Source organism: Hyla sarda, chromosome 10 (genome assembly GCF_029499605.1).
Source record: "Hyla sarda isolate aHylSar1 chromosome 10, aHylSar1.hap1, whole genome shotgun sequence".
In the NCBI taxonomy this organism is placed as follows: domain Eukaryota; kingdom Metazoa; phylum Chordata; class Amphibia; order Anura; family Hylidae; genus Hyla; species Hyla sarda.
In genome coordinates, this window is record NC_079198.1 from 49,372,651 (window position 1) to 49,390,946 (window position 18,296).

At 42.1% G+C, this 18,296-nt stretch overlaps 1 protein-coding gene across 10 annotated transcripts in view; it reads left to right on the top strand.

The window, feature by feature from the left end:
• LOC130294253 (myosin-10-like) overlaps nt 1-18,296 on the top strand; it is a 312,827-nt gene that overhangs the window by 209,833 nt on the left and 84,698 nt on the right. For all 10 annotated transcript variants that reach the window (XM_056543843.1, XM_056543842.1, XM_056543841.1 and 7 more), the window contains 6 exons: nt 4,365-4,509; nt 16,004-16,210; nt 16,418-16,522; nt 16,646-16,798; nt 16,948-17,196; nt 17,727-17,939. In XM_056543843.1, the coding sequence (XP_056399818.1) occupies nt 4,365-4,509; nt 16,004-16,210; nt 16,418-16,522; nt 16,646-16,798; nt 16,948-17,196; nt 17,727-17,939 (1,072 nt within the window). The remainder of the gene's footprint in view (nt 1-4,364; nt 4,510-16,003; nt 16,211-16,417; nt 16,523-16,645; nt 16,799-16,947; nt 17,197-17,726; nt 17,940-18,296) is intronic.

The following is an 18,296-nucleotide window of genomic DNA, read 5'->3' on the forward strand; positions in this document are numbered from 1 at the left end:
AAACAGAAAGGAGATAGTACCAAGCAGTTTAGCAGGATAGCCAGATGAAGGCCAGAAAAGGACAAAGAGGCACTGACCAGGAGCAGCAACATCAAACAGAGAGCGCGGAAGCACATAACAAATACACAGAGAAGTAGAAGGCAAAAAGAGTAGAGACCAACATGAATGGACAGATAGAAAGTCCAGACAAGGCAGGAAACAGTAAAGCAGGGCACAAAAATTCTGAAGGGAAGACACGGAACCACAAAAGCACCCCAGTCAAACAACGAACCAAGCAATCGCAACTCGCGACATTGGAGGCAAATAAATATCCCAGTGAGAGTGAGCAAGTAGCATATGGAATATAGAGGTCACGGTACTTACATTCCTCGCTCAGGGCAGAGCCTAGAAAAACATAGAAAAATAAAAGGGAACATTACCTAGAGCATAAAAATAGGATATTGTCGATAAAAAGCTATAAAAAAAAAACGGTAACAGCAAGAAATAACATGGGATTGCATAAGAACGGTCACACAGTCCCGCTCCGGAATTATGTCCATGTGTAATCTTTCATAAATCCGGACACGCCCCCTTATCCAGGGAGTCTAGAGAACAGACAAGAGGAGACATCAAGGTGCAGCATGTCTGATCTGAGCCTCATGGCCATCCAGCCACTCCGCAGCCGCCATGGGAGTATCGAACATATGGGTAGTTCCAAGAGCAACCACACAGAGGCGTGCAGGGTAGAGCATAGAGCACATCATGTTGAGTGCACGCAGACGACGTTTGATGTCGGTGAATTTGGCGCGTCTCTTCTGAACTTCAGCCGAAAAGTCTGGAAAAAGGGAGACACGATGTCCGTCAATGGCAAGAGTGTCCATATCCCTGGCTTTGCACAGGATAATGTTGCGATCCTTGTAATGAAGAATCTGGATGAGGACAGCCCTTGGCGGAGCCCCAGGTGGTAAGGGGCGAGTAGGCACTCTATGAGCGTGCTCCAGAGCAAACAGAGGGATCAAAGTCTCCCGTCCAAAAGTGTTAAGGAGCCAACTTTCAAAGAATTCTCCAGGATTGCGACCCTCTGGAACGCCCACCAGGAGGACGTTATTCTGTCCGAGACGGTTCTCCATATCATCCGACTTGGCCGCCAGAGCAGTTAGATGGTTAATCACGCAGTGATTAAGTGGGGGGTCCTCTTAAGTGGGGGGACCTGGTCTTCCATATAACCCACTCTTTCCTCAACCGCACTGATTAGTTCAGACACTTTTTGCATGTCATGACGGATAAAGTTAATGTCCTCACGCAGGCTACCAAGCAGTAATTTGATATCTGCCTTCCCCTTAGATACAGCTAGGAACACATCCTTCAGAGTGGGGCTAGGTGGAGAAGAGGAGGTGGCTGGATCAGGCATAGAGATATAGTCCACTGCAGCAGATGAGGGGTTAATATGCATAGAGGAGGAAATAGCAGGAGTTGATGGTTTCCAGCAGAGAAGCAGCAGCTTCAGGTATGAGCAGGGGGGAGACGGTAGAGGAGTCCCCTCGGAGAGCAGGCTACACTCCAGTACTGATAGAGTTCAGTGTAGCAGCAGCCAGCCCAGACCCCCTACTCACTGTGGACACCAGAGGTGTCTGTGGATCTGCATCGGCAGCTTGCCAGTCTGTCTTGTCACCCTCCATAGCGCTCCAGGGGCTTCCAGGCTCCCTCTCTCCCTCAGCAGCAGGCCTGTCAGTGACACGCGTGAAGCGCTGTAGGTGCTCTGTAATGAGAGCCAGGGAAGATGGCGCTGGCCCGTCCCACACCTCCGAGCCACCGCCATCCTGCGGCCCTAGGACCTTTTTGTTCCTCTTGCGGCCGGTCATGTGGAGCACAGAAGAGCCAGGTACCCTTCAGGCAACAATAGGTGTGTCACCAGGGGGATGTAGAGCCAAATGCCCAGGATAAAATAAGGATAGCGGCGGAGCCCTGTCCCTTTGCGCCCGTTCACATAGCGTGCCAAGCCACGCCCCCTGAACATCATATTTACATAGTTCATAATGCTAAAAAAAGACCAGATCCAGTGTTGATCCAGAGGAAGGCAAAAAAACACCATATGAGGCTGATGCTAAATACCCCATAACATAGGAAAATTTCCTTCCAAACTCCAATATGGCAATCAGAATTAATTCCTTGATCAACATTCTATCCCCATAAATCTACTAGCCATAACTTCTAATATTTTTCCAAATAAACATCTAGGCCCCCTTTGAACATTGGCATGGCTATAAAATACAGTCATAAAATTCTCAGATTTTTTTTTTTGTGAGATTTGTTCGCCTAGCTATGCTGACATATTTATTTATTATTATTGTTTTTATAATTAAATAATCTTTATTGGAGTTTTAAAGTATAAAACATATATAAACAATAAAAACAAGACTGCATGTACAAATAAAGCAGTTCAAAGCAAATGTCAATTGAAAGCAGTGTAGAACTGTTAACAAAAACCTAAACATACAATGGTGTGTATCATTTCAAGCTCAGAGTGAACCAACATAGTGTGGTCCATAACCGGTCTAATACAAGCAATAAATGACGAATAGAAATCATGAGTGTTCTCTGTGTATTCGCCTATAGTAAACAAAATAGATGAGAGATTGCAGTTGAATATAGGTGAACGGGATACTAGTGCTGTAGCATAGCTGAACAATGCCCTTGAGCGATTGGGATTCAACAACTGAAAACAACTGCATCTTTGCAATGGGGGGGGGGGGGATATCGTCCAATAATACCATCGTTTTTCGAAGGCAGCAAATCTATTAGACCCTAAGGCGATAATCTTCTCAAAAGAGAAGGTAGTGTTGATTTTTGCTATGAGGGTGTCAATAGAAGGGATTGTCGATTTCCAATGACTCACTACAGCTATCTTGGCAACAATGCATATTATACAATAGAGATCACGTAGGCACTGTGGAAGTTTCATTAGAGTTAAAAATAATAAAGCAGATTGCGCTGACCGCGGGATATGGTGGCCCAGGATTTCTTTCAGTAACTTAACTCCAGAGGACCAGAAATGTTTAATCATTGGACATGCCCTCAAAAAATGATATAAATTGCCATTGGAGCCACAACCATGCCAACATACGTGAGAGGTACCAGGGTAAATAGAGGCCAAACGGTCGGGTGTATAATTCCAGCGTAAAATGCATGTCTGTGTTCCCCCTATCTGTCTCTTGTTACATGTTGTTTTATTAGGTTTCCCACAGCTGTGTTGCATGTCACAAATAGGAGCCTATATAAAAAGCAGACATTGGTAAATTTTTGAAAAAACATCAAGTTAGATGCAATACAGCTGTCACTCTTGTCGCCCCTGCCCTCCCCCATGTCTACCTGACCTGTACTGGCTTTTTTAGTGAATGAAAATAACAACTTGTGGGCAGATTTATCAAAACCTCTTCAATGGAAACGTTGCTAAGTTGCCCATAGCAACCAATCACATTGCTTCTTTCATTTTTGAAAATGCCTGTAAAAAATGAAAGAAGCAATCTGATTCATTGCTATGGGCAGGAGAGGTTTTGATAAATCACCCCCTAGATGTTTTAACCGTATGTTGGTGAGTGCTCAACATTTTTTGTTCTGACTTTGCTTTGTCATTACATTATTATAGATATTTAAAAAGTACCTGTCACCACATAAACTGTTCTAAACTAACTCAGGCTATCTTCCCTTACTACTCCTAACATTCCTCCAGCCCTTAAAAAAATTCGGAGCTTTAAAAAGCTCTGTGTCTTACCTTTTTTCTTGCTCACATATTGCAATTTCCCAGCAGGAGAAAGTGGGCGTTTCCCAGCAGGCATGACATCACTCAAGCTGCTGGGGGACCACTTCCGCCCTCAGGCTCTGTGCTCAGGCTCTCTGCATGTTTCAGTCTGTGCAGTATACAGTGAGGCTCTCCTGCAGCTTTCAGTCTGTGCAGCTTTCTGTGAGAATCTGTGGAGCTTTCACTTTATGTGCATCTGTCAATCAAGCTCAGTGCAGAGAAACACTTCCTGAGTTTAGACTCCTGGACAGGAGGAGACCAAACTCACTGTATTATTGTGGCAGGAAATAGAACAGAGCCACATTGTGGCCTTTTTTGATATTACATTTTAAACATATTTATGCTGATCATTTTTAAAGCAAGTGAATGGAAAAGTGTCTGCTAATTACACAAGGAACTCTATATTAAAAGTGTAATTTGGTGTCAGACTCTTTAAGCTATTAGATTGTGCATGACACCAAAAAATTTTTTGGGGAGCCGTGGTTGTTAAAAAAAATCTTTGTGAACCTACACCATTCCCTAGAATATACATGAAAAGAATTTAAGTAAATAGTGATTATTTTTTTTTATTATGTTTCTAATCCAGGGCAAAACGGGAACAGGAAGTGACTGATCTGAAGAAGACAATTGAAGAAGAAGCTAAAACACATGAGGCTCAAATTGTGGAAACCAGACAGCGCCACACACAAGCTCTGGAGGAGCTCTCAGAACAACTTGAACAATCAAGAAGAGTGAGTATCAAGTCTAGAAAATCAAAGGAAATAGGCAGATAAAAAGGAGGTTACCATTTATAATAAGACACAAATGGTAGCAGTCCTGCTTGGCTAAGGGTGAGTACATTAAATAACATTATTAACAGTATTAAAATAACATTTATTTAAAAAAAATTTATGTGAGGTCTTAAGCAGGGCCCTTTCTTCAGACGTGTCAAAAGCATGTGAAATAGTTGACACTTGTAATTCCTCTGTAACAGAGTAGGTTGGGACACAGAGTATTTTAGTCTTTGCGCTATGGTTGACGCGGTGTGCTGGTAAGTAATATGGAGATTTTCCCGGCAAAAAATGAAAGGGGATAATGTCTAAATTCTAGCATTGCATATTCCTGCTGGTCCAGCTAACCACTTTCATTGCTATTGAAAAAGGGGACGTAGCTCCCCGAAACGCATCTAGCCTAAGACTGCATCCACCAACACCCCAATTGTGGACACATTTGAGTACCCACAATCCAGGAGCCATTGCCGTCTCATTTGAGAACTGAAAACATGCTCCACTAAACACGATCGCACCGCTGGCCAGCCGCAGCAAGCACAGCCCAGCAATCCTACCATCGGCAAAGCCGGTAAGAGGTACATTTTGCCAAACTTTTAATTCTGTCCCTGTGCCGTCAGGGTAAAGACGGTCTCAAAGTGGAGGACTCCAGCACTACGAAGCGCACATGATCGGCATTCAGCCGTAAGCCCCACTATACTGCAAACCACTCATACAGCAACCCTGTGCCGACAGGGTATAGTGGGCAACAAATTGGTGGCCTCCTCCTGCCGAGCGCTGCTACTGATCTCACCCCAGCTCTGCATCTAATCCACTACATCGGCACGGTGATGTCTGTCCCAGGAATATGCAATGCTAGAATTTTGACATTATCACCTTTCATTCTTTGCGGGGAAGTATCACCACAGTACTTACCAGCACACCACGCCAACCATAGCGCAGAGACTAAAATACTCCGTGTCCCAACCTACTCTGTTACAGGGGAATTACAAGTGTCACCTATTTCACATGCTTTTATATGTATTTTTTTACTGTATCGATCTAATTTTAGCACGTTTCATTATATCTTGTGACTCGTCTGAAGCAAGGGCTCTGCTTAAGACCTCACATTACATTTTTTAAATAAATGTTATTTTAATACTGGACATCTACTCTTGTATCTTCTTTTCTCCCATTTTTCTTTTTCTCCTATTTTTCTTGCTATGTACTCACCCTAAGCCTAGCAGGACTGCTCCCATTTTTGTCTTCCCATTTCACTATTGGCACATTGGGTCTGTGCAACATAGTATTTTTGTTCTTGCATTAATAAAAAGACAAAGATGTGAATTTATAGTTCAGAATGAAGCACTGATTTTGGGGAAATATGCAGATAATGCAAATATGCAGATAATGTAATCACTGAGTGTAATCACTAACATTTCTAACCATTGCAATCCAACTCTGTATAGCTGGTGTAATTGGAGACATCCAGTTTCTAATTATCATCAAGTGGGCTAGAAAGAGCAATGACAATTACATTCTTTTCTCACTTCCAGCAAGACTAATCCTAGAGTCTTCTCCAAGTATCACAATCACTGGGTTTGCCTCTACCATGTAATTCAGCATTTCCCTTATTCGATCAAGTATTTCCTTCCAGTAGCTTTGGATCTTAACACACCCACACATAATATGAAGAAAGCCAGAGTCTTCAAGTCCACATCTCGAACAATTACTATCTTTTAGTTTCCCAATTTTATACAAGAATATTGGAGTATAATAAATCCTGTAAATAATGTTCCATTGGATCAGCTGATGATCCGCATTTTGAGTTTCTTTTTTCATATTCATAAATATGACACATTCACTCTCTGAGATCTCTCCCGATTCCTCCCGCCATTTTTGTAAGTTTTTATGTTTTAGATTTCTATCATTATTTTTCCTCATTGTATCATATATATAGGAGATACATTTCTGTTAAATTTGACCTTCTTGTATTTTCTTAATTACCCCAGTGCATACCACTATTTTACTCTGAGGTTATGGTTGATTTTAACCTCATATAATCTAACCACATACTGTCTTTCAGGTTATACCTTTCTTTTATTTCATTCCATTCTTGAAATTTACCATTATTCGATATGTCCCTTTAATAATTTACATTCAGAGGTATATAGCCTAATCCCTTTAAGGATCACCTACTCCCTTTCAGTTTGCATTGTACTAAATGGGTGCTAGATCCAAAACCCCTTCCATTCTCAATTCCACTTTAAACATTCTCCATGTCTTACAAATACTCCCTATCATAAAATTATTCTTCCATTTCCTTTCTTCTAACTGTCCTGATTCAAGAACCTTGAAAATATCATCATAATTCCTGTTACTTTTCATTATTAATTTTCATTATTTGAAAAGGTTAAATTTCCTCCATCCTATTAAATAATACATTTGACTCGCCAAAAAATATCTGAACACATCCGAGAGTTTCATCCCTCCTTTGGCTCTTAATTGGCATAGAAAATCTATTTTTATACGCGTCCTTTTCCTGCCCCCGATTAATAAGTTAAATATAGCAATTATTCTACTGAATAAGCCCTTTTCACACCACAAGGGGGAAGAACCAAACACATAAAGCAACTTCAGGAGGATAACTGCTTTAATCAAAACTATTCTATCCAGAGTCACCACCAAATGTATGTAAATCTGTATCACTCTGCTCCTAAAGTTAAACTAATTTCCCAGAAATCTTGTTTAAGAATTACAGAAAATCAAAGATCATTGCAAGTAGAATTTTAACCTGTCTAAGAAATTATTGGTAGAAGAAAAATATTTAATTTCGTAAACAAGCTAGAAACTTGTTTATAAGAATACAGTGGAGGATAACAATAAATGTTATTCTTACCTAATGATTAGAGATGAGCGAACCTTCAAAAAGTTTAAGAAATGTTTGGTTCTTAGTGAACTAGTTTGCAGCAAACTGACAATTACATAAGCCCTAAAATATGTGTATAAACACTGCCTAAAAGCTTTAAAGCTCTGTATAACACTGCTAGGAATATATTCAGGTAAAACAGATTTGTAAATTACTTCTATTTAAAAATCTTAATCCTTCCAGTACTTATCAGCTGCTGTATGCTATACCAGGGGCTCAGTGTGTGGCAGTATTATATTCAGTGGGTACAGTGTGTGGCAGAATTATTTTCAGGGGAACAGTGGGTGGCAGTATTATATTCAGGGGTACAATGTGTGGCAGTAATATATCAGGGGTACTGTGTGGGGCAGTAATATACCAGGAGCACAGTGTGTGTGGCAGTTTTATGTCAGGGGCACAGTGTGTGACAGTATTTTCAGGGGTACAGTGTGTGGCAGTATAATATTCAGAGCATGCAGTGTGTGACAGAATTATATTCAGGGGGCACAGTGTGTGGCAGTATTATATTCAGGGGGTACAGTGTGTGGCAGTAATATACCAGGTAAGCGTGAGACCGCACGATCAAGGTGAGCAGGTTTCTATTTATCCTCACATATCCACACTATCACGCGGTAAAGGCACAGGCTGCTCCGGTGCATGCCCCCTTTTTTCTTTCACATTAGCTGCAGTAATATATCAGGGGCCCAGTGTCTGGCAGTAATGTAAAAGGGACTCAGTGTGTGGCATTATTATACTCTGAGGGTACAGTGTGCGGCAGCATTATATTCATTGGTACAGTGTGTGGCAGTATTATATTCAGGGGGTACAGTGTATGGTAGTAATATTCCAGGGGCCCATGTGTGGCAGTAATATACCAGGGGCCCAGTATGTGGTATTATTATATTCTGAGGGTACAGTGTGTGGCAGTATTATATTCAGGGGGTACAGTGTATGGCAGCAATATACCAGGGGCCCAGTGTGTGGCTGTAATATAAAAGGGGCTCAGTGTGCGGCAGTATTATATTCAGGGGTACAGTGTGTGGCATCTGTATTCAGGTCGTACATCCTCCTCACTTCAGTCGCTCATTTGCTATTTTCTTTATGGCACTGAGGTTGCTAGGTGTGACCAGACCTAATTGTTCAGCTCGGACCTTTACTGGATGGCAGACCTCAATAAGCGGACCTTCACTTAAAGGGGTACTCTGGCCCTAATACATCTTATCCCCTATCCAAAGGATAGGGCTAAAATGTCTGATAGCGAGGGTCCTGCCGCTGGGGACCCCTGCAATCTGTCATTCATCACCCACCTTTGCGAGCTCTCCACAGCACTGGAGGCTCCTAGTGTGCAGTGTGATGACCACGGGGCCAGAGTATCATCACGTCATGACTCTGCCCCTGTGTGACATCCCACCCCGCTCCCTCAATGCAAGTCTATGGGAGGGGGCGTCACTGCACACTTGGAGCGTCCAGCTCGCAAAGGTGGGTGCTGAATGACAGATTGCAGGGGTCCCCAGCGGCGGGGCCCCTGTAATCAGACATCTTATCCCCTATCCTTTGGATCGCTCTCCACAACCTCAGCAACACACTCCAAAGGCTGACCGTGACACAACGACAGAGACAAAGATGATGGAGCAGACCATCTAGGACAGACTTTTCCACCATGCCATGCACGGATGGACTGACACCTCATGGGGCCCCCAGATAATAGAAGATTGTGGGGCTTTGTGTGCCCACTCTTAGCCAGCCTGTACGTGCTCAGATCTCTTAGTGATAGGAATGTGGTGACTGCTTCCTTTGTATAACATGGCAACCCCATCCCCCCCAGTGGTTGGCACCTAGGTGGACTTCCCCGCCTCTGCCTGAGAGTAATAATTGTGTGATTACAGCAATCACACTCCTATCACCCTCAGACAGCTGATGCAACTCTGGAGGTAACTGTAGTATAAGACCTATTGTAACAACAACAGAATAGTGAATGCAGCTCTGGAGGTGACAGGAGGATAAAACACAATGTAAAAGCAGAAAAGTGGCTGCCCCTTTGTAGGTGACTGGAGTAATAGACATGATCTAACAGCAGAATATTGACTAAAGCTCTGGAGGTGACTAGAGTATAAGATATAATGCAAGAGCAGAAATAGGGAGTGCAGCTCCGGAGGTGACAGTAGGATAAGACAATGTAACAGCAGAATAGTGGCTGCATCCCTAAAGGTGACTGGAGAATAAGATATTATGTAATAGCAGAATAGTGGCTGCGGCTCTGGAGGTGACTAGAGTATAAGAGCAGAATAGGGAGTGCAGCTCTAAAGGTGAAAGAAGGATAAGACATGATGTTACAGCAGAATAGTGGCAGCAGCTCTAGAGGTGACTGGAGGATAAGACATGCTGAAACAGCAGACCAGTGGCTGCAACTCTGAAGGTAGATGGGCTTCCCTTCGAGCAGAGCCCAAGTGCCCAACCTGTCAGTCTGCTCCTGGCGCAATGTAACTGTAGATGATTAGGAATCCTCTAACAGGTAGCTCACCCTCATATTGTCAGACTCTTCTTCCACATCCTGAGAAGACCATAAACCAGCCAACCAGTCCACAAGGGTCATACTATGCTCTGAAACCACAAACCTCTGGAAGCTTTAACCCCTTAAGGACATGCAACGTAAATGTACGGCCCTGCAGCGAGTAACTTCACGCACAGCGCCATACATTTATGGTGTGGCTATGATGCAAGCACACCTTCTATCCCGTCCTCCTATCCCGTCCTCCTATCCCGTCCTCCTATCCCGTCCTCCTATCCCGACCTCCTACCCGACCTCCTATCCCATCCTCCTATCTCGTCCTCATATCGCGTCCTCATATCCCGTCCTCCCATCCTGTCCTAATATCCCGACCCGTAATATGTGTATCAGGTATTGAAATATCTCCAGCCGTACGGAAGTTATATGGGAACATACATTTCCCATTGATTTGCATGGGACTTTAAACAAAAACCCTGACCCTCACAAATGGGGGTAGTTAAGGGTTAAATTAACTATCCTATAGTTTAAGTGGACATATAAGTAACATGGGACCAAGTATTATCGAAATATCTCCAGCCGTTTGGAAGTTATGCAGTAACATATTTCCCATTGACTTGTATGGGACTTTAAACATAAACTCCGCCCCTGACAAATGGGGTGAGTAAGTGAGTAAGGGTTAAATCACCTATCCTATGATTGTTGTTGACATATAAGTAACATGTGTGCCACGTTTCATGTTAATATCTTTAGCCGTTTGGACGTGATGCTGGAACATACATACATACATACATACACACACACATACACACAAACGTTGAGTTTTATATATATATAGATTAGCTGAGTACCCGGCGTTTCCTGGTTTTTCCTTCCTAATCCTTCTTGGGGAGGAAAATCAATAATGGAGGAAGCTTTAGTCTTCATATTCCGTCCTCATATATTGTTGTCATATCCCAACCCCATATCCTGTCCTCATATCTCAACCTCATATCCTGTCCTCCTATCCTTACCTCATATCCCGTCATCATATCTCAATCTCATTTCCTGACCTCCTATCCCGTCTCCTTATTTCTCAACCTCATATCCTGACCTCATATCCCGTCCTCATATCCCGTCCTCATATCCCATCATCATATCCCGTCCCCATATCCCAACCTCATATCCCTACCTCCTATCTCTACCTCCTATCTAGTCCTTTTATCCTGACCTCATATCTCGACCTCCTATCCTGACCTCCTATCCCAACATCCTATCGCGACCTCCTATCCCATCCTCATATCCTGACCTCCTATCTCGACCTTGTTTCCCGTCCTCCTATCTCAAACTCATCTCCTGTCCTCATATCCGAACCTCATATCCTGTCCTCATATCCCATCCTCATATCCCATCCTCACATCCCATCTTCATGTCCCATCCTTCTTCCTAATCCTTGTTTGGGAGGATAATCAACAAAGGAGGAAGCTTTTGACTTCATATCCCGTTCTCATATATTGTTGTCATATCCCAACCCATATCCCGTCATCATATCTCAACCTCATATCCCGTCCTCATATCTCGACCTCCTATCTCGACCTCATATCCCGTTCTCATATCCTGACCTCCTATCCCGTCCTCCTGTCTCGACCTCATATCCGACCTCCTATCCCGTCCTCATATCCCGACCTCATATCCCATCCTCATATCTCGACCTCCTATCCGTCCTCATATTCCGTCTTCATATCTCAACCTCATATCCCATCCTCATATTCCGACCTCTTGTCTTGACCTCATTTCGCGTCCTCCTATGTCGACCTCATATCCTGACCTCATATACCGTCCTTGTATCCCATTCTCATATCCTGTCCTCATATCTCGACCTCATATCCCTTCCTTATGTCCATCCTCATATCCTGTCCTCAGGTGGGACTGATTTGTGATGAAGATATTGTAAGCTGAAAATATAAGGGGACGTGGCTTTGTGGGACTGATTTGCAAGCCAGACCAATGCACAAAAAGGGTAGATAATAAAAGGGGTGGGGCTTAAAAATGGGCGTGCCTTTGTGAGATGAGGAGATGCAGAGCGGAGCTTGTTGAGTACTGGAAGTCCCATATACTTACATGGGACTTGAAACAAAAAACCATCTTTTATGTAAGGGTGTAGGTAAGGGTTAATTTAACTATCATATCTTTTTGTTTGACATATACATAATATGTGTACCAGTTATTATTGAAATATCTCCAGCCGTATGGAAGTTATGTGGAAACATACATTTCCCATTGATTTGCATGGGACTTTAAACAAAAACCCCGACCCTCACAAATGGGTTAAATTAACTATTCTATATTGTAAGTGGACATATAAGTAACATGTGACCAAGTATTATCGAAATATCTCCAGCCGTGTGGAATTTATGCAGTAACATATATATCCCATAAACTTGTATGGGACTTTAAACAAAAACCCCGAAACCTGGCAAATGGGGGTGAGAAAGGGTTAAATCACCTATCCTATATTTGTTGTTGACATATTAGTAACATGTGTGCCAAGTTTCATGTTAATTGTTACAACAAAGGAGGAAGGGCTCAACCAATAAATTACAATAATAAAGTTGGGGTGCTACTAGCAGCAAAAAAAGACCATTATCTATACCATTAAATATACCCCTGAGGAAGTCACCTGGGAGTGACGGAACGCGTGGGGCTTTGCTCTCCCTGCCCTTTTGGTATTGTAATACTGCTCCTCCGTCTGTGGATTGCTTTTTCTGCACTTATACTGCATTATTGCCTGATTTGCATTATATATATATTTATCTGATGACTTTCTGTTATTTTGCACATACCACTTTGGAGCATTAGTTATATCTCTATATTGATATCAGGGCAGGGTAGGGGTTGGGGGGTCATGTCCCCTTCCCCAGCGATGTTTTAGGCTCACTTGGGAGCCTTTTAAAATGTTTTTAGATGTATGTGTCTCCTCTTATGGTTTCTACTGATAAAGTTCTTTGTATTTATACTCATTTTGGGTGTGCACTGTCTGCAGCTTGCTTTTCTTGGTATAGATAAAAGTTTCATGTTAATATCTTAAGCCGTTTGGATGTGATGCTGGAACATACATACACACATATACACATTGAGGTTTGTTATATATAGACTAGCTGAGTACCCGGCGTTGCCCCGTTTTTCCTTCCTAATCCTTGTTGGGGAGGAAAATAAACAAAGGAGGAAGCTTTTGACTTCATATCCAGTCCTCATATATTATTGTCATATTCCAACCCCATATCCCGTCCTTCTATCCTGTCCTCCTATCCCATCCTCCTATCTCGACCTCCTATCTCGACCTCCTATCCCGTCCTCATATCCCGTCCTCCTATCTCGACCTATCTTGACCTCCTATCCCAACCTCCTATCTCGACTTCCTATCCAGTCCTCCTATCCTGTCCTCCTATCCTGTCGTCCTATCCCTTCCTCATATCTCAACCTCCTATCTTGACCTCCTATCTCGACCTCCTATCCCGACCTCCTATCCCATCCTCCTATCTCGATCTCCTATCCCAACCTCCTATGCCGTCCTCCTATCCCGTCCTCCTATCCCGTCCTCATATCCCATCTTCATATCCCGTCCTCCTATCTTGACCTCCTGTCTCGACCTCCTATCCCGACCTCATATCCCACCCCATAATATATGTACCAGGTATTGAAATTATCTCCAGCCATATGGAAGTTATGTGGGGACATACATTTCCCATTGATTTGCATGGGACTTTAAACATAAACCCCAACCCTCACAAATGGGGGTAGTTAAGGGTTAAATTAATTATCCTATATTTTAAGTGGACATATAAGTAACATGGGACCAAGTATTATCGAAATATCTCCAGCCGTTTGGAAGTTATGCAGTAACATATATTTGCCATAGACTTGTATGGGACTTTAAACAAAAACTCTGCCCCTGGCAAATGGGGGTGGGTGAGGGTTAAATTACCTATCCTATGTTTGTTGTTGACATATAAGTAACGTGTGCCAAGTTTCCTGCTAATATCTTTAGCCGTTTGGACGTGATGCTGGAACATACACACATACATACACACACACATACACACATTGGGGGATATTTATTAAAGGATTTAGACAGTTTTTTCCTGTCTTAATTTGTCGCACAGAAAGTCGCAGTCTAAATTTGTTCGACTTTTTTGCGACTTTTGCTCTAGAGGATTTTTAGAATATGATGCATTTAGTCTATTTTAGACGGAAATGCATTGGAAAATGCATTGGTGCTGAATTTATCAAAAGCAACTTTTCAGCGACAAGTCGCATCTGCTGAAAGTACGCCGAAATGTCAGACCATGTTGGAGCAGGTTTAAATACAGTCTATGGCATTGATCACAAAGTCTGTGCGCAGAATTTATCAAGAGCTGTGCACCTTTTGATAAATTAGGCGCACAATAGACCAGCCTAACCCTCTGTGATTTGGTCTATATTGATGCGGGACATAGACAGCTTTGATAAATATCCCCCATTGAGTTTTATATATATAGATAGATTTTTGATTAAAGGGTAGTTTTTGTCGGTGAGTTGCTAACATAGTTCTACCTTAAGGGTTATCTGTTGGTCCTTTCATCACTCCGAATCGGTGATTTGCATTTATGTATAGGTTAGAATTCTAGAAGGCTTTCTGGCTTCTGCAGTGCTTGCTCCCTCTCTCTCTTGCTCCCTCTCTGTCTCTTTCCCGAATAGTGGCTGCTCACAATACATGGGGCTTTATCTGTGTCTAAATTGTGTTTGTTGGAAGTTATGCTAGGCTACCCTGACATCATCTCACTGCCCCAGTACTTCCTCCTTTCCTCTGGGCGCCATGTGTTCCTCATCCCTTGTGTTACTATTGCACACATTGCCAGGTTTGCACAAGTTGAACCTGGCATTCTTCAAATGTTCTGCAAGCCGCAGCCACCACGAAATTTAGGTCGAATCCGGGTTTGCGGGACTCGGCTCGCCCATCTTCACTAATGATATAGATGAGATATTTCCATTCATAACACCCATATTTAAAGAGTACCTGTCATTAAACCATATTTTTTAAACTAACTTAGATTATATTACCTAACTACTACTAACACCCCTCCTGCCCTTAAAAAAAAATTCTGAGCTTCAAAAAGCTCTGTATCATACCTTTCCCCTTGTTCACATTGTATGAGCTCCCGGCAGGACAAAGTGGGCGTTCACCAGCTGAAAAGCTGTGCCTCGCCAATCCCTGCACGCACTTCCTGAGTTTGGTCTCCTGCCAGGCCAGGAGGAGACCAAACAACTGTTTCACTTGCGCAGAGAACAGAACAGAGACACCTAGTGGCCATTTTTTCAATCACATTAAAAACATATAAAGAACACTGCTGTTCTTTTACCTGTACTGCCGTGTCAGAATAAATATTATCTGCAATTGAGCTTCTGCTGCGCTGGACATTCTCCTTCTTAAAAACATATAAAGGTTGAGATTTTTAACAGCAAGTAAATGGTAAAATGTCTTATAATTACTTAAGGAACAATATTTTTAAAAGTTTAGTTTGGTGACAGGTAAGATTGTCATACTACAAAATACAACATGCCCAGTCCTACACTCCTCCCAAATCTACCATCAGGATAGAGTTAAACACCTCCATTTACTTTTGGGTTTGCTGTCCAATTTTTGCTTTTTATGTTACATATGAGGAGGGAGTGGCTGCCTCCATCTTCGCCGTACACTCCACTCGTTCCACTCGGTGATTTTGAGTAGGGATAAGCTGGATCTTACAACCCCAGAAATCGTAGGCTTAGTGCCATCCCAAGAGGGGCATGTTTATTGTGTAGGGTCTATCCTCTACACACTATTTGGTCAAATGGTAAAAGCTAAGAACCTCTATTTTTCTCCTTGGCAGTATTGCAATGTAAATAGTGTCAAATTACACTCATATCTTATCGGTAGCAGTGTGTTGCTGTAATTTTCTTGTTTCCATTTAATATAGATCATTGGCCAGTCCACCCCCCCTTGATGGACAGGTTGTGTTTGGCATCTTTTCTAAGTGTCTGTTGTTTTTTTTTTTGTAAATGTGTAGTTCAAAGTGAATCTGGAGAAAGTAAAACAGACATTAGAAAGCGAGAATGCTGACCTAGTAAAGGAAGTCAAAAATCTTCATGCTACAAAACAAGACTCAGAACAGAAGCGAAAGAAATTAGAAGGACACGTTTCAGAACTCCAAGTCCGAGTCTCCGAGAGCGAGAAGGCAAAAGCTGAATTGGCAGAAAAGCTACAGAAACTACAGGTAAGAATGGCAACCATATAATCTGACTGGTGTTTATAGAAGCTTTAAATTTAAGTTCATATATATTTTGTATAAAATTCACATAATCCTAATGATAAAAGTTATTTTGTAGACCAAATGAAATTTTATATTTTAGAGGTACTTCTCTTTTATGATGTGATACCTATGGTATTTCTTTTATAACATTTGTGTTTGTTGAATTCATAGGCTGAATTGGATGGTGTGTCTGGTGCATTGGGATCCACAGAAAGCAAATCCATTAAACTAACCAAAGATCTGTCTACTGTGCAATCACAGTTGCAAGATACCCAGGTAGATAGCTATTATCTTATCTGTCAGTGGGGAGCTTCTTTTCTACGTATAGGAGGGGTGCTATGCATCTTTTCTTTTGGATCCCTTTTAAATGTTTTACTTATTTTATAAACTCTATTTAAGGAATTATTGCAAGAGGAGACAAGACAGAAGCTAAACTTAAGCTCTAGAGTAAAACAATTGGAAGATGAGAAAAATAACCTGTTGGAGAACCTTGAGGAAGACGAAACTGCCAAGGCTCAACTCAACCGTCAGATTCAGGCACTGCAACAACAGGTAACATGCCAACATACCCTAGGATATTTCTTTCAGACCAGTTTTTGCTAAATAACACTGAACATACACGAAACCTCTTTGCTTACTGTAATGTATAAAGGAAGAACCTTCATTGAACACTGTGATAGACCTTGTGGTTTTTCTTTCAGCTATTTGATTCAAAGAAAAAGATGGAGGAGCATGGAGGTGCAGTGGAGGGCCTGGAAGAAGCCAAAAAGAAATTAGCTAAAGAGGTAGAGTTGATGCACCAACGTTTTGATGAAAAGCATCAAGCCAATGACAAGCTGGAAAAGACCAAGAACCGTTTGCAACAAGAGCTGGATGACCTTATGGTTGATCTGGATCATCAGCGGCAAATTGTTTCAAATCTGGAAAAGAAACAGAAGAAGTTTGACCAGGTAGATACAATTACAGATAGTAATGTGATTGTCATGAGTTAATGAGACTGTACTGTAATTACTGCCAAATAGTTACATTTAGTTATTTTGAAGAAGCTTTAAAGGGGTACTCCGGCCCTAAGACATCTTATCCCCTATCCAAAGGGTAAGGGATAAGATGTCTGATCACGGGGGTCCCGCTGCTAGGGACACCTGCAATCTCTCATGTAGTCTTTGGATAGGGGATCAGATGTCTTAGGGCCGGAGTACCCCTTTAAAGCTTCTTCAAAATAACACAGGAGACCGCTGGGATTTGAATTGGCCAAAGTTATGTGGACAGAAATCTATTGACATTTACTATTTGAGTCTGTAAATCATATGCATTATAACTGGTATTCTACAGTATTAATAGTTATTCTACAATATTAATAGTTCAGGTTAAATCTTAAAATTTTGGCTGCTCATAAAATCTTGAGCAAATAGGACAGGCTTGTGAACAATCTATTTCATGCTTGTGAACAATTTAATAGTTGTTACTTTTTACCCATTAGATGTTAGCAGAAGAGAAGAATATATCAGCTCGCTATGCTGAGGAGAGAGATAGAGCAGAAGCAGAGGCCCGTGAGAAGGAAACAAAGGCTTTGGCTCAGAGTCGTTTACTGGAAGAAGCACTTGATCAAAAGGATGAACTGGACAGACAGAACAAGTTGCTGCGGGCAGAATTGGATGACCTGATTAGTTCCAAAGACGATGTTGGCAAAAATGTAAGAAATCTTTACACTCATATATTTACACAGCGCCTGCTCTCTAACATAAAATATTATTTTATGGAGGCTAAAAATAGGTATTATTTTCCAACACTTTGCTACTTTTCCTAAAAATACCGTATTTATCGGTGTATAACACGCACTTTTAAAACGTAAATTTAGGGCAAAAAGTCTTCTGGTCACCGATTTAAAGCGGCCGCAGCAGCGTCTGCTTGTTAAGTATTAACAGCACGGCTGCGGCCACTTTAAATCAGTGACCAGCGGCGTCTCCTCCCCGCACTGTCACTTGTTTTCTCCCGCACTATCCACAGTTACTGGTGTGGTGGATAGTGCGGGAGACGCTGATTAAAATGA